This window comes from Pholis gunnellus (genome assembly GCF_910591455.1).
Source record: "Pholis gunnellus genome assembly, chromosome: 24".
Lineage (NCBI taxonomy): Eukaryota > Metazoa > Chordata > Actinopteri > Perciformes > Pholidae > Pholis > Pholis gunnellus.
The window spans coordinates 10778536-10791685 of NC_136551.1; the positions used below are offsets into that span (position 1 = coordinate 10778536).

Sequence of the window (13150 nt, forward strand, 5' to 3'; positions counted from 1 at the left end):
CAGTCATAGTATAGCATGTCGAAAAATGTAAAAATAAAGTCATAGTACAGCATGTCGAAAAAAGTCAAAAACAGTCATAGTATAGCATGTCGAAAAATGTTAAAAACAGTCATAGTATAGCATGTCGAAAAATGTCAAAAACAGTCATAGTATAGCATGTCGAAAAATGTAAAAATAAAGTCATAGTATAGCATGTCGAAAAATGTTAAAAACAGTCATAGTATAGCATGTCGAAAAAAGTCAAAAACAGTCATAGTATAGCATGTCGAAAAATGTAAAAATAAAGTCATAGTATAGCATGTCGAAAAATGTTAAAAACAGTCATAGTATAGCATGTCGAAAAATGTTAAAAACAGTCATAGTATAGCATGTCGAAAAATGTTAAAAACAGTCATAGTATAGCATGTCGAAAAATGTTAAAAACAGTCATAGTATAGCATGTCGAAAAATGTTAAAAACAGTCATAGTATAGCATGTCGAAAAATGTAAAAATAAAGTCATAGTATAGCATGTCGAAAAATGTAAAAATAAAGTCATAGTATAGCATGTCGAAAAAAGTCAAAAACAGTCATAGTATAGCATGTCGAAAAATGTTAAAAACAGTCATAGTATAGCATGTCGAAAAATGTTAAAAACAGTCATAGTATAGCATGTCGAAAAATGTTAAAAACAGTCATAGTATAGCATGTCGAAAAAAGTCAAAAACAGTCATAGTATAGCATGTCGAAAAAAGTTAAAAACAGTCATAGTATAGCATGTCGAAAAAAGTCAAAAACAGTCATAGTATAGCATGTCGAAAAATGTAAAAATAAAGTCATAGTATAGCATGTCGAAAAATGTTAAAAACCGTCATAGTATAGCATGTCGAAAAATGTTAAAAACAGTCATAGTATAGCATGTCGAAAAATGTTAAAAACAGTCATAGTATAGCATGTCGAAAAATGTTAAAAACAGTCATAGTATAGCATGTCGAAAAATGTTAAAAACAGTCATAGTATAGCATGTCGAAAAATGTAAAAATAAAGTCATAGTATAGCATGTCGAAAAATGTTAAAAACAGTCATAGTATAGCATGTCGAAAAATGTCGAAAAATGTTAAAAACAGTCATAGTATAGCATGTCGAAAAAAGTCAAAAACAGTCATAGTATAGCATGTCGAAAAATGTTAAAAACAGTCATAGTATAGCATGTCGAAAAAAGTTAAAAACAGTCATAGTATAGCATGTCGAAAAAAGTCAAAAACAGTCATAGTATAGCATGTCGAAAAATGTTAAAAACAGTCATAGTATAGCATGTCGAAAAATGTTAAAAACAGTCATAGTATAGCATGTCGAAAAATGTTAAAAACAGTCATAGTATAGCATGTCGAAAAATGTTAAAAACAGTCATAGTATAGCATGTCGAAAAAAGTCAAAAACAGTCATAGTATAGCATGTCGAAAAATGTAAAAATAAAGTCATAGTATAGCATGTCGAAAAATGTTAAAAACCGTCATAGTATAGCATGTCGAAAAATGTTAAAAACAGTCATAGTATAGCATGTCGAAAAATGTTAAAAACAGTCATAGTATAGCATGTCGAAAAATGTTAAAAACAGTCATATTATAGCATGTCGAAAAATGTCAAAAACAGTCATAGTATAGCATGTCGAAAAAAGTCAAAAACAGTCATAGTATAGCATGTCAAAAAATGTTAAAAACAGTCATAGTATAGCATGTCAAAAAATGTCAAAAACAGTCATAGTATAGCATGTCGAAAAATGTAAAAATAAAGTCATAGTATAGCATGTCGAAAAATGTTAAAAACAGTCATAGTATAGCATGTCGAAAAATGTAAAAATAAAGTCATAGTATAGCATGTCGAAAAATGTTAAAAACAGTCATAGTATAGCATGTCAAAAAATGTTAAAAACAGTCATAGTATAGCATGTCGAAAAATGTTAAAAACAGTCATAGTATAGCATGTCGAAAAATGTAAAAATAAAGTCATAGTATAGCATGTCGAAAAATGTTAAAAACAGTCATAGTATAGCATGTCAAAAAATGTTAAAAACAGTCATAGTATAGCATGTCGAAAAATGTTAAAAACAGTCATAGTATAGCATGTCGAAAAATGTAAAAATAAAGTCATAGTATAGCATGTCGAAAAAATACGTCATAGTGTAACATGTTTTTTGTGGTACTGTCTTCCAGAAAATGCTGGACAAGCATCAGAAGCTGCTCATCCGCCTCCATGACAAGTTCAAAGTAAGGACACATGTTGATTATTGTCACCCTAACCTATAGGATACCCTTTCACTAGTTATTCTAATGAATGAACTTATATTTCTGCTTCACGGCTAAAACAACATGGCACACAGTGCTGAGCTGCATCTCAATTAGAAGTCACATTAAAAGTCATACAAATCTCATAGTGCCATAACAAAGTCAAAGAAAGTAAGTTAGAAGTCATTAAAAAACAAAAAGGATTCGTATAGTATGCCATAAAGGAGTCAAACAGTAATTATTTCACAATAGCACGGTTTGTTCTCACTTTGACTGTGGTACCAAAACTTCACTGACGCATGCTAGTTGATGAGACTGCTCTACAAATCAGCTGGGATGTAAAAATGTGCTGCTTTTCCACAACGACAAGTATGAATCCAATCACTCTCACAAATGCTGCCTCATTAAACATGAATCAGGTAACAAACGAATGAAGATTAACATGTTGAATCAGAAAGCTTGACCCTTACATTACCCAACTCTCTGCCTGTTTTTCTAGATTCCTGAAAAGCTGACAGTTTACAGATGAGAGGTCTTCCCCTGCCAGTGGTGCTGTCCTTGTGTCCAAGGTTGAACCCATCAGTCTCGTGGGACGCAGTGAGCTGACGTTTTACCTCGTGACAAAGACAGACAGGCCTCAGACCGGCCTGGTGGAATCACTCTCTGCTAAATGAACCGGGGACAGTCGCTTTCCAAACCTTCTTCTGGACATGCATACGTCCTGTCGCAATGTTTCTATTATGTACATATGATCCCTCAATGTTTGTTAAGCTTTATATTTTATGCAGCTGCTTTATGCCTCCTTTACATGTATTTAAACGCATTAACGAGCCCAACAAACCTGCATTTGAAAATAAAATGACCTGAATACAACGTGTGACGTAATTATTGGTTCACGTTGGTGATAATTGGAGGAAAAGGACGGGATTTGTCATGTTGTGCAAGAAGACAAACGCAGCATTTTATTTCATTACAAACATGTAAAAACTGCCGTTAGAAAGGTGATTTCTTTAATTACATAGTTTTTCACTCTATACATGGATATATGTGTGTTCTAGCTATGTATAATCACACGATAGAATTATATGGTTACATGAGGATCTGATCAAACAGTAGAGGGATACACATGTGTGAGGGGTCAACATCAGCACCGTCTCTGAGGCGGAGAGAACTGAGCTGCACTCAGCTGTGGAACCTTTTCCTTTAGTGAATACGACTGAATTTACACACCGTCTTGTGTAAATTCAGTCGTATTCACAAGAAAAACACAATAAACTTTCTTAGAGAATCAAAAGGCACAGCCACAAACTAGAGGTCTAGATGTCGGTTAGGAGGGTTAATAAATGACTGTGAGGCCATAGTGACGACTAAAAGTGATTAAAAAGGACAAATCTTAAATCAGGACGGATTATCTAGAATAAGATATGTCTTAGTTTAGAGATTATGTCATCATACTCTTCCTCACACTAGAGCGGCAAAGTTCTCGAATGGTTTTACTTTCAATAAAAATGATTTTGTGTCAAATTCAATATTCTAACATCCTGGTTATTGAGCGCTGGCCCGAGATGTCTGTGACTTGGAAGTTTTTTTTAAAGGAGGAAACAATACTGTGGCAGTCCAGCAGTGGTGATAGTTTCACACCCTCAGTTCTAACCTGGCATAACCAGCGTCTACGGAGAACGTTCTCAGCGCAGCTCAAGAGGATTCGTCTTTGCTCTGCCGGATGTCGGCGACGCTCTCTGGTATCCTGACCACCACGCCATCCAGAGACTTCGTCAGACAGATCTGGCAGCCCAGACGGGATCTGTGGGGAGAAACGTAGTGTTTACTCTTCACTTTATGGTCAAACGGTTTTCCATTTAAACTAACAGAGAGGCTAAGACCCGCCGGTAGTCAACACATAAGTTATAAAAGAGTCATAGTATAGCATGTCGAAATAGGTCATTGTATCGTCTGTCAGACATCACTCAATCTAACGTTACACAGCTTGCACAGCACATTTCTTTCTTTTTTCTAAATACTCTAAACATCCCTCTCTCTGCCTGTCACGTTAAACTTGCACATCATCGTTTAACTAATACCGAACAAGGTGGCTGCAGATGAAAAACACAACCACAGCTTTTGTTACCAGTCAGATTACTGAAACTACTGCGACATCTCAATGACAGTTGATGTGTTCGTTCTTGCCTGCAATCGCTTAGTTGGCCACTTGGGGGCAGCAGAAACAAGATGAGTTTATGAAGTTAATTCTGTGGGTTTATCACTACAAGGGCCCCCGTTACATTCCAGACAGTCTACTGTTAAAATATTGATACGAGCAGCTTTAAAGCAAGAAGACATGATGGAGATACAACGGCTCTCCTTTATGAAGTAGTTTGCTGTTGTAGCCGAGTTAAGTTGATGCTGTTTGTACACCGTCTTGTGTGCGCTGCTTTTGTTTTTTAATTTTTAGTAGAAATAAAAAACGTGCGTCCTCCTTACGTGTCAGTCAAGCCGTAGGCTAAGTCTAGCATGTCCATCTCCTCGTCTGTGACCGGCCCCAGACTCTTATAGACGTCCTCGTCGAAGATCACGTGACATGTGGAGCACGCCAGGGTTCCCTCGCACGCCCCTGAAACCACCCACACACACACACACACACACACACACACACACACACACACACACACACACACACACACACACACACACACACACACACACACACACACACACACACACACACACACACACACACACACACACACACACACACAGTTACTGCAGAGTAATGAACCTGCAAAATACTCGCCTGTGAATACTTTATGTCTCGGGCTTTTATTGTTAAATGTAAGAACGGAAGGATTTTGTGGGCTAAAGCCTAAATATTTACAACTGTTTACTCTTTGGAACAGCAATGGCATTATTTGTATTTACTCATTTCACATCAAAATCAGCAACTTTACACACTAATTACTATTTTTTTTAAAGTGCCCTCAACGTTTTGTGAATGCACCCATCTCTTAAGAGAGTTGATGCCAAAATAGTTTGCATCTCCTACACTGCAACACCAACGTGTGTGTGTGTGTGTGTGTGTGTGTGTGTGTGTGTGTACACGTGCGCTCGCATACCAAAGCCATCAAAGTCGAGGTCTTCATTCAGGACGAGGTCTAGCAGCGAGTCTCCAGGCGACCCCTTCGCAGAGATCTTCTCCCCGTCTCCGTTGATGAAGTTGATCGTCACCTTGTTGTCCGACCTGACAAACACAGACACAAGACATTTTAGAATATTTAAGGTTTTTGATAGTTGGATGGACAAAAAAAAGCATTGTACAACATTTGTCCATTGTGCAGTCGATCGGGCCGAGGACAAACATTCTTCATCTACTTAGCCTTCAACCAGCAGCTGTTTCTTTCTGATCTAGGGAGTAATAGCGAATAACATCTGGATTAGCAGCACTCCGACACCTGTGTGACTTAAAAATGTATATTTAATAAGATGTCAACTTTATACCACGGCGAGAGGCTGCACCAGCTCGGGTTGTAACCGGGATTTGAGAATGAAAAGTAAGACGAGGGCTGTGAACTTTTAAATCGAAGGAACAGTGAGTCCTCCTGAGACTGATGTTCTGTTACAGTAACATATGAAAACAAACACATATTAGCAAACTACCATCCTCTCATAGGGCTGGAAAAAAGAAATGATCAAATGCTCATCAGTCCAGTTAGTTAAGTTATTACATCACTTATAAAGAGCATTCAAGTTCACTATATTGCTGTTGCGTGACCCCGATTATAAATTACACACAAATGTCTTCTTTCCAAAACAATGAATATTAAACTCAACGACCTTCGAGAACTCTTACAACATAAACTCAATCAATATTTTTTTGTAAGGAGATTACACAGATTTCCTAATCCGCTTGCAAAAAACATGTCAGTTACAACACGTGCTCCTGCACCACATGACCTTTTAAGACAAAAAAAAAAAAAAAAGATATATGCTTAGACTTGGCAATACATGCAACTTTGATCACCCAAGTGGATTTTTGAACATGATAGTCTTTGGAGGGGTCAGGGCCGTGTTAACCAGTTTAAGGCCAGCAATTCCAGTTGTGCAATTCAACAAAGTTGTTTGGCCCTGGGGAGCCGAGCCATTGGCCAAAGCCTTGTGCCTCAAGGATGGATGCCTTTAGGCCTTTTAGCCTCATCCAAGGTTCAACCAGCCTGTGCTGAGGTGATAACACAACAAACTGCTACTATGTTGCTATTGTGTGGCGCACACACTTGTTTTCACACAAATCCAAACCTGATCCATTTGTGTTCACCTATATTTCCTCAATATTGTTGATTGTTTTGGTTTTTTTGGACTATATAATTTTTCTCCCCAAACTCCATTCACACACCTCCTCATTAACGCTGAAGGACAGCAGGCACTAGAACCTGATGACCTGCCAGGTGTGGGTGCTAATGAGAAAGGTCAAAACTACGCGTTTTATGAATGGAGTTTGGCTCCGTGTATAACATTAAGCAGGGTTAGGTTTAAACGTTGCCCTGTATATGAACACTACTTTCTCAATAAGGTGCCTACCTCAGAGACGGTGAGCCGCTGGTGAAGCTCCTCTGACTGGTCAGCCAGGCACCCGAAGTTACTGCCGCCGTCCTCCAAGAATACTCTCGTAACCTCACGTGAGCCAGTCTCCGTAACGCCGTTACAAAAGCCATTGGAAGTACAAACAAGAAGTTGAAAGCTGGCCTGGGAAGCACGCAGACACGGTCCACTTCCGTCGAGCTCTTTGCGTCCCACCGGAGAGAGGAAACCCAAAGTTGTCTGGCTCAGCCGACAGAGCTAGCTAAACTAAGCTAGCTTGTTTTAGCTGCGAGAAGTCACTCTGTCACTGTTACGTTCATTGCGTAACGTGTAACATAGGGCACGAGCTTGTTGTCTAAGATTCCAAATCGTTACGTGGATTGGACTGTGATAAATAGCTAAAAACACAAAGTAGGCGGATGCTATCAGCCGCAATCCCACTGCCCAGCTTGATGTAGTCTATCAGCAAACGTGAGCGATCCCGAAGGATTTCCGACCAAAACAACGGCGAGAGCAAGGATAACACAACAACTTCCTGTCATGACTTTCAAAATAAAAGCTTTAGCAACCAACGCTTCGGTCCTAACTCTTCTGAAATTACACCCCCCATAGATTAAAATTAAGTACATGCTTAAGAATCTCACTTTTTGTCGTTCTGGCCACACAAAGTTATAATTCATTATCAGGAGTGTTTTTGTTTACTATTATTTTGAAAGCTATACCGACAATCTTCCTGCTTAGTGCTGGCTAGCTGGACGGCTCGATGCCGCTAACAGAATATGCTCCGTGCATGTCCCATAGACTGTAAATGGTTTATCCACGTGCTTGCTAAAAGTTTACTAATCCGGGTTTTGTGTGAGTTTTTTTTAATTACAGCAGATTAACTGCCCCGAAGTAGAGTAGGTTATAACATTTAGAAACTCAAAAGTATTGCTTGATAAAAGGTAAAAAAGCAACAACTACACTACACGCAACCTTGAACTTTGTTTATGTTTAAAAACACGGCACACCTGCTATAAGCAGATATGACAGGGTCAGGGTTGAATAGGTACAACGATCCATCAGCAGTGTGCATGTTACTGCATCAGGTGGAGCCAGATATATAGAATAACGAATCACTTATTTCAAAAAGATATAACATGACCGGGATTTTATTTTGAAAAATTGGAATAAGGGGCCCTGAGGTTTGTCTACAACCCCTTAGGTCTACAGTACTCCCCCCCCCCCCCCAACCATTAATGACCTCCACAGTCTCTGTCCAGTCACAAATATTGATTCAAGTAAACCAAGTGTCGTTCACCTTCAACGTATTTACAAAACAGGATGTGTACAGTACATAGACTGTATCGGTACAGTATTATAGGATGTCAAGGGTAAACTGCACTTTATTGGCTGCTGGCAGGCGAGCCCTGAGGGCAAAGTGCATCCGATATCAGCCATCATAAAGCCATGGGATGGGAGATGCAGATTAATCAATAATCTCGTTCACTGTTATTATCTGGGGTTTATTACCGAGACAGTGATATATTAATGGGACGCCTTTTGTTCCCAAGTGTTCATCTCCGCTGACTCAGGTAAGCGACACAAGAACTGACCCACAGTCTGCAGGTTTACATTCTCTACAGAGCACAGGATATACATAGAGCAGTTTCAAGTTGCTCCGTTTATTCTGCCGTTTACAGGATGTTCAAGTTCGTGCTGCTGTTCCTGACGCTGTCAGGTAAGATCTTTCATTGCAGTTATGCTTTTTTGATACATTAACTGTAGTGAAGATAATTCAGTTTTTTTCCAGTAACATATTTCCTTTGATATATTTGGAGAATATAAAAATGTCCATTTCTAATCGGAGGTTTTTACAGCAGTGTAATCCAAGCAACTGGACTGTACATAAATAAGACATAGACCATTATTGATTTATTACTCTGTTTAAGAAAAACTAAATAGTAAATAAATTGCTGTAAAGAGCCAAAAAGTTATATTCATCTGTCATATGGCCAAGTTATTTGCCTAATCAGCAAGGTAGTCGCCTGTATGTGAGCATCTCTAACACTAAATAAACTGGAATTGCACTCGGAGCGCGCAGACCTCCGCCAAGGCCTAATGCCCTGTCTGGCAATGTTTATAAAAGTGAACAATAATGCGTGTATCCGCCCCAAAATTGAATGGGTTCTTCCGTGGCCCATGCGACACCCTTCCCCCGATTAACAAAACACAGCTTCCTTGGCAAAGGTAATAAGCAGGATGTGTAAAATACCCTTCACAGGCCTCCAAGCTGCCCCACTTGCAGTCCAAAGACGTTTTCAGAAGACATCTTCAACCTATCAGCTCCCTGATGGCTTTCGACAGGGCACCGAACACTCCGACATCCATGAACCTGTTCCTGACGGCTTCCGTCAAGGTACCGAGCCCTCCAGCAGATTCCTTGTTGACCTCAACACTGGCCTTGTGCAGGAACACATCAGTGAGATGGACAGGAGAGTGGGTAAGTATATAATCAAACCCAATCCCAAACTAACTACTTAAACCCGCTTTTGTTTTTCATATGTATATTTCCTCTTCTAGCTTTCAGACGTCCTTCTCTGAGAAAGGGATTTGGAGAGATGGAGAGAAGACACTGGCTGACAGATGAAGGTGAGGAAGTGTGAAGAATCTAAGTTTTAAAGCGAAGAGTTTAAACCAAGAAGTCATTTCATCATTAGAGGTAATTTCATGCAGTAAGAGGAGGGCGTGAGGAGTGTACTGGAAGCGGGGGCGTGGAGAACCAAACAAAGAAACTGGCCCCAAGAATATAAGGAGGTGTCTGCCAGCAAATGTTAGCATGCTAACACATTAAACTAGGATGGTGGAAATAGTAAACTTGCTAAACTTCAACATCCTAGCATTGTCATTGTGAATGTTTTTATTATGGCTCTAGACTCTGTTAGGGCCGTAACCTTTGAACACAGAGAGAAACCCCCCCCCTCCCTTCAGCCATGTGCTCTCAACCGCCTCTCAAACAGAACAGCAGGTTTAAGTCAAAATCTTAATGGATTTATTATCCCACACACATAAGAACAGTTACAAACCGAATAAAAAATGGAGGCCCAATTCAGGCCACCCAGCATACTGGTGCGTTTGCCGGATGGCTCCAAGAAGATCTGACCTCCTCCAGAGTTTCAAACCCCCCCCTCCCCCCCGAAAGGTCTCTGAAGAGTCTCATATTACACCCATCGATCAGCTCAATGATTGGCTGAGCCCCCCCTTGACTGATGACCCATTGTTCTGATCTCACCCCGCTCTTACAGACATTCAATGCATGAAATGACCACACTCCTTGGTTTAAACTCCTACAAGTAAATATACTGTGTCACATAATATCCAGCACTAGGAATGCTTTAAAACTTCAATTCCTCACAACTCATAGTTTTGTTTTATTTATTTAATGTACTCAATATAATCTAGCTATACTTAAATAAGCCTGTATAATATAGTGTAACCTTTGTAACCTTTGTCTTCTGTTTTCCAGTCTCTGTGTATGTTCCAGCCCATAAGAACGGTGGTGGTTGGGTCCGGGTCGAGGAACCCTCTGCTCCTCATCTCCCAGATGGTTTCAGACAGGGAACAGAACCCGTGAGGTCTATCCCAGATGGTTTCAGACAGGGAACAGAACCCATGAGGTCTATTCCAGATGGTTTCAGACAGGGAACAGAACCCATGAGGTCTATTCCAGATGGTTTCAGACAGGGAACAGAACCCGTGAGGTCTATCCCAGATGGTTTCAGACAGGGAACAGAACCCATGAGGTCTATCCCAGATGGTTTCAGACAGGGAACAGAACCCATGATGTCTATTCCAGATGGTTTCAGACAGGGAACTGAACCCGTGAGGTCTATCCCAGATGGTTTTAGACAGGGAACAGAACCCGTGAGGTCTATCCCAGATGGTTTCAGACAGGGAACTGAACCCGTGAGGTCTATTCCAGATGGTTTCAGACAGGGAACTGAACCCGTGAGGTCTATCCCAGATGGTTTCAGACAGGGAACAGAACCCGTGAGGTCTATCCCAGATGGTTTCAGACAGGGAACAGAACCCATGAGGTCTATCCCAGATGGTTTCAGACAGGGAACTGAACCCGTGAGGTCTATCCCAGATGGTTTTAGACAGGGAACAGAACCCGTGAGGTCTATCCCAGATGGTTTCAGGTCTATCCCAGATGGTTTTAGACAGGGAACTGAACCCATGAGGTCTATCCCAGATGGTTTCAGACAGGGAACAGAACCCGTGAGGTCTATCCCAGATGGTTTCAGACAGGGAACAGAACCCATGAGGTCTATCCCAGATGGTTTCAGACAGGGAACAGAACCCGTGAGGTCTATCCCAGATGGTTTTAGACAGGGAACTGAACCCATGAGGTCTATCCCAGATGGTTTCAGACAGGGAACAGAACCCATGAGGTCTATCCCAGATGGTTTCAGACAGGGAACTGAACCCATGAGGTCTATCCCAGATGGTTTCAGACAGGGAACTGAACCCATTCTTCCAATCCCAGATGGTTTCAGACAGGGAACTGAACCCATTCTTCCAATCCCAGAGGGCTTTAGACAGGGCACTGAACCCTCCACCTCCAGGCTCCAGAAAAAGACAGTGGCATGTAAGGGGGAGGTCATCAATGGAAACTGCTATGAGTTCAATCCTACGCAGCTGGCCTTCCAAGATGCACAGGTTAGACACATGACACCTCATGTTACAATTAGAAACAATGATGCTGAGTGACAGTGGTGAGTCCATGTCACCTACACTGTTTTGTGTCAAAGACATCCTCACATTAAAGGTCTGTTTGTGGCTCAACAGATTAAATCTCAAACGTTTCTGTGTCATATATCTCAGGCCTTATGCAGATCTCTCGCCCCAAATGCTGAGCTTGCATCTGTAACCACTGGCGATCTGCATTCCCGCCTGGTCTACCTGGTGACCAAGGGTGGCAAGAACAACGCTGTGTTGACCTGGCTGGGAGGCACGGTCAAGGCAAGTTCCTTTCATTAACTAGGCCCGTTTAGAGTCACATCACCATCTTTATGAACGTGCTTACTGGCTGTAACGCCAACAGTCTGGTCCTGTACTGTGGCACAGAATCGAGGCCAAGGAGAGTGTCATCAGATATGTTATCAACAGGACAGATAGTGTTATTCTTACCTTGGTAGAACATTGACCGTTGAACTTTCATTTTTCAAATGTTCCACCTGTTTCTGTTGTGTCGCAAACACCAGCAAAATCCTACTTATGAACAGTATTAACAATTTCAAAATAAACTATAACGTATATGGGACAAGAGGCCCTTTTCTTCATTGCATACTTTTACTTACTTTAAGTGTATTTTTCTCATGATACTTCTGTACTTTTACTGAAGTAAGATTTTTCCTGTTATTGCTGCTTTTACTTTAGTAAAGGATCTGAACACTGTGTTAACGGTCCGTTTCAAGAAGAATTAAGCCTATTACGCGTGCATGTTCTTGACAACCTGTATGTGTGTTGGCGTTGCACTCCTCAGAACCAGCAGGCTTCATGGGTAGACGGGTCAGAGTGGCACTACAGCGACTGGATGCCAGGTCACCCCAACATTCACACTGATAAACCCGTCTGTGTGGAGATGTTCAAGATGGGTAAGAACACACAGACACACGCAAACCACTGAATTATATCTACAATCAGCATTTCCTAGAAGGCTGTTGTATCAGGCAGGTAGACCGTTTAAGAGCGACTATGTAATAAAAAATAAATAAACCTTTAACCACATTATTAATTAAAGGGATAGCAACCAGTGAAGGTCAGATAACCGTCGTGGTTACATCACGGAAAGTTAGATAAGATAAAATAAGCTTGTATGAAGGAATCTTTGCCCTGTTGAACTGCTTAGACCTACGTCCTTATTGTTCTGTCCCATTAGCACAATCATACGTTTCATAAATACCAGTAACCAGCGTTGAACTGTGTGCCAAGTTAGGGTGAGCCAACCTGACTTTTACCTGACCCGACCCTTTCTGCAGATGAGAGCTGGTGGACGGCCGCCGACTGTGACCTGAAGAGAGCGTCCATCTGTTCGTACCAGATCACTGCATGAAGAGCAGAAAGAAGCATTAGAGGGAGGCTCTCTGGATCGCTTTCCTCTTCTTCATCCTTCACAATCTTACAGACAAGGTTGTTGACACTAGTTTGGGCTACCATCCTCTGTGTACATCTGTATTTCCTCAAATAAAACTTGGCATATTACATGTGTGTGTGTGTGATTAGTGCACAAAAGAGAAGACATTTTTACCTCAGCCATGGCAGTCCACTCCTCAG

At 40.9% G+C, this 13150-nt stretch overlaps 3 protein-coding genes across 3 annotated transcripts in view; 2 read left to right on the forward strand and 1 right to left on the reverse strand.

The window, feature by feature from the left end:
• Positions 1-2937, forward strand: part of LOC306715327 (rho GTPase-activating protein 20-like) — a gene marked incomplete at its 3' end in the record, with an annotated part of 42497 nt that extends 39560 nt beyond the window's left edge. Inside the window, exons 16-17 of the mRNA XM_079185645.1 lie at positions 2192-2245; positions 2833-2937. Coding sequence (XP_079041771.1) covers positions 2192-2245; positions 2833-2937 — 159 coding nt within the window. The remainder of the gene's footprint in view (positions 1-2191; positions 2246-2832) is intronic.
• A 271-nt stretch (positions 2938-3208) lies between these two features.
• On the reverse strand, positions 3209-7321 carry LOC306715625 (adrenodoxin-like). Its single transcript, XM_079186054.1, has 4 exons — positions 6833-7321; positions 5374-5498; positions 4745-4874; positions 3209-4067 (listed from the first exon to the last, which is right to left on the reverse strand). The coding sequence occupies exons 1-4, from the start codon at positions 6964-6966 to the stop codon at positions 3959-3961; spliced, it is 498 nt and encodes a 165-aa protein (XP_079042180.1). The 5' UTR covers positions 6967-7321; the 3' UTR covers positions 3209-3958.
• A 1072-nt stretch (positions 7322-8393) lies between these two features.
• On the forward strand, positions 8394-13078 carry LOC306715331 (uncharacterized protein). The gene is made up of 7 exons (XM_079185649.1): positions 8394-8552; positions 9096-9314; positions 9395-9463; positions 10338-11533; positions 11699-11836; positions 12360-12471; positions 12856-13078. The coding sequence occupies exons 1-7, from the start codon at positions 8516-8518 to the stop codon at positions 12927-12929; spliced, it is 1845 nt and encodes a 614-aa protein (XP_079041775.1). The 5' UTR covers positions 8394-8515; the 3' UTR covers positions 12930-13078.
• The last annotated feature ends 72 nt before the right edge of the window (positions 13079-13150 follow it).

Bases quoted from the DNA above. Each gene is read 5' to 3' on its own strand.
- LOC306715331 (XM_079185649.1), top strand. From the start codon at position 8,516: ATGTTCAAGTTCGTGCTGCTGTTCCTGACGCTGTCAG. The intron at 8,553-9,095 runs GTAAGATCTTTC...TACCCTTCACAG, and splicing joins GCTGTTCCTGACGCTGTCAG to GCCTCCAAGCTGCCCCACTT. The intron at 11,837-12,359 runs GCAAGTTCCTTT...TGCACTCCTCAG, and splicing joins GGCTGGGAGGCACGGTCAAG to AACCAGCAGGCTTCATGGGT.
- LOC306715625 (XM_079186054.1), bottom strand. From the start codon at position 6,966: ATGGCTTTTGTAACGGCGTTACGGAGACTGGCTCACGTGAGGTTACGA. The intron at 5,499-6,832 runs GTAGGCACCTTA...TGTGTTTGTCAG, and splicing joins AGCGGCTCACCGTCTCTGAG to GTCGGACAACAAGGTGACGA. The intron at 4,068-4,744 runs GTAAGGAGGACG...TTCTCCCCACAG, and splicing joins GCCTACGGCTTGACTGACAC to ATCCCGTCTGGGCTGCCAGA.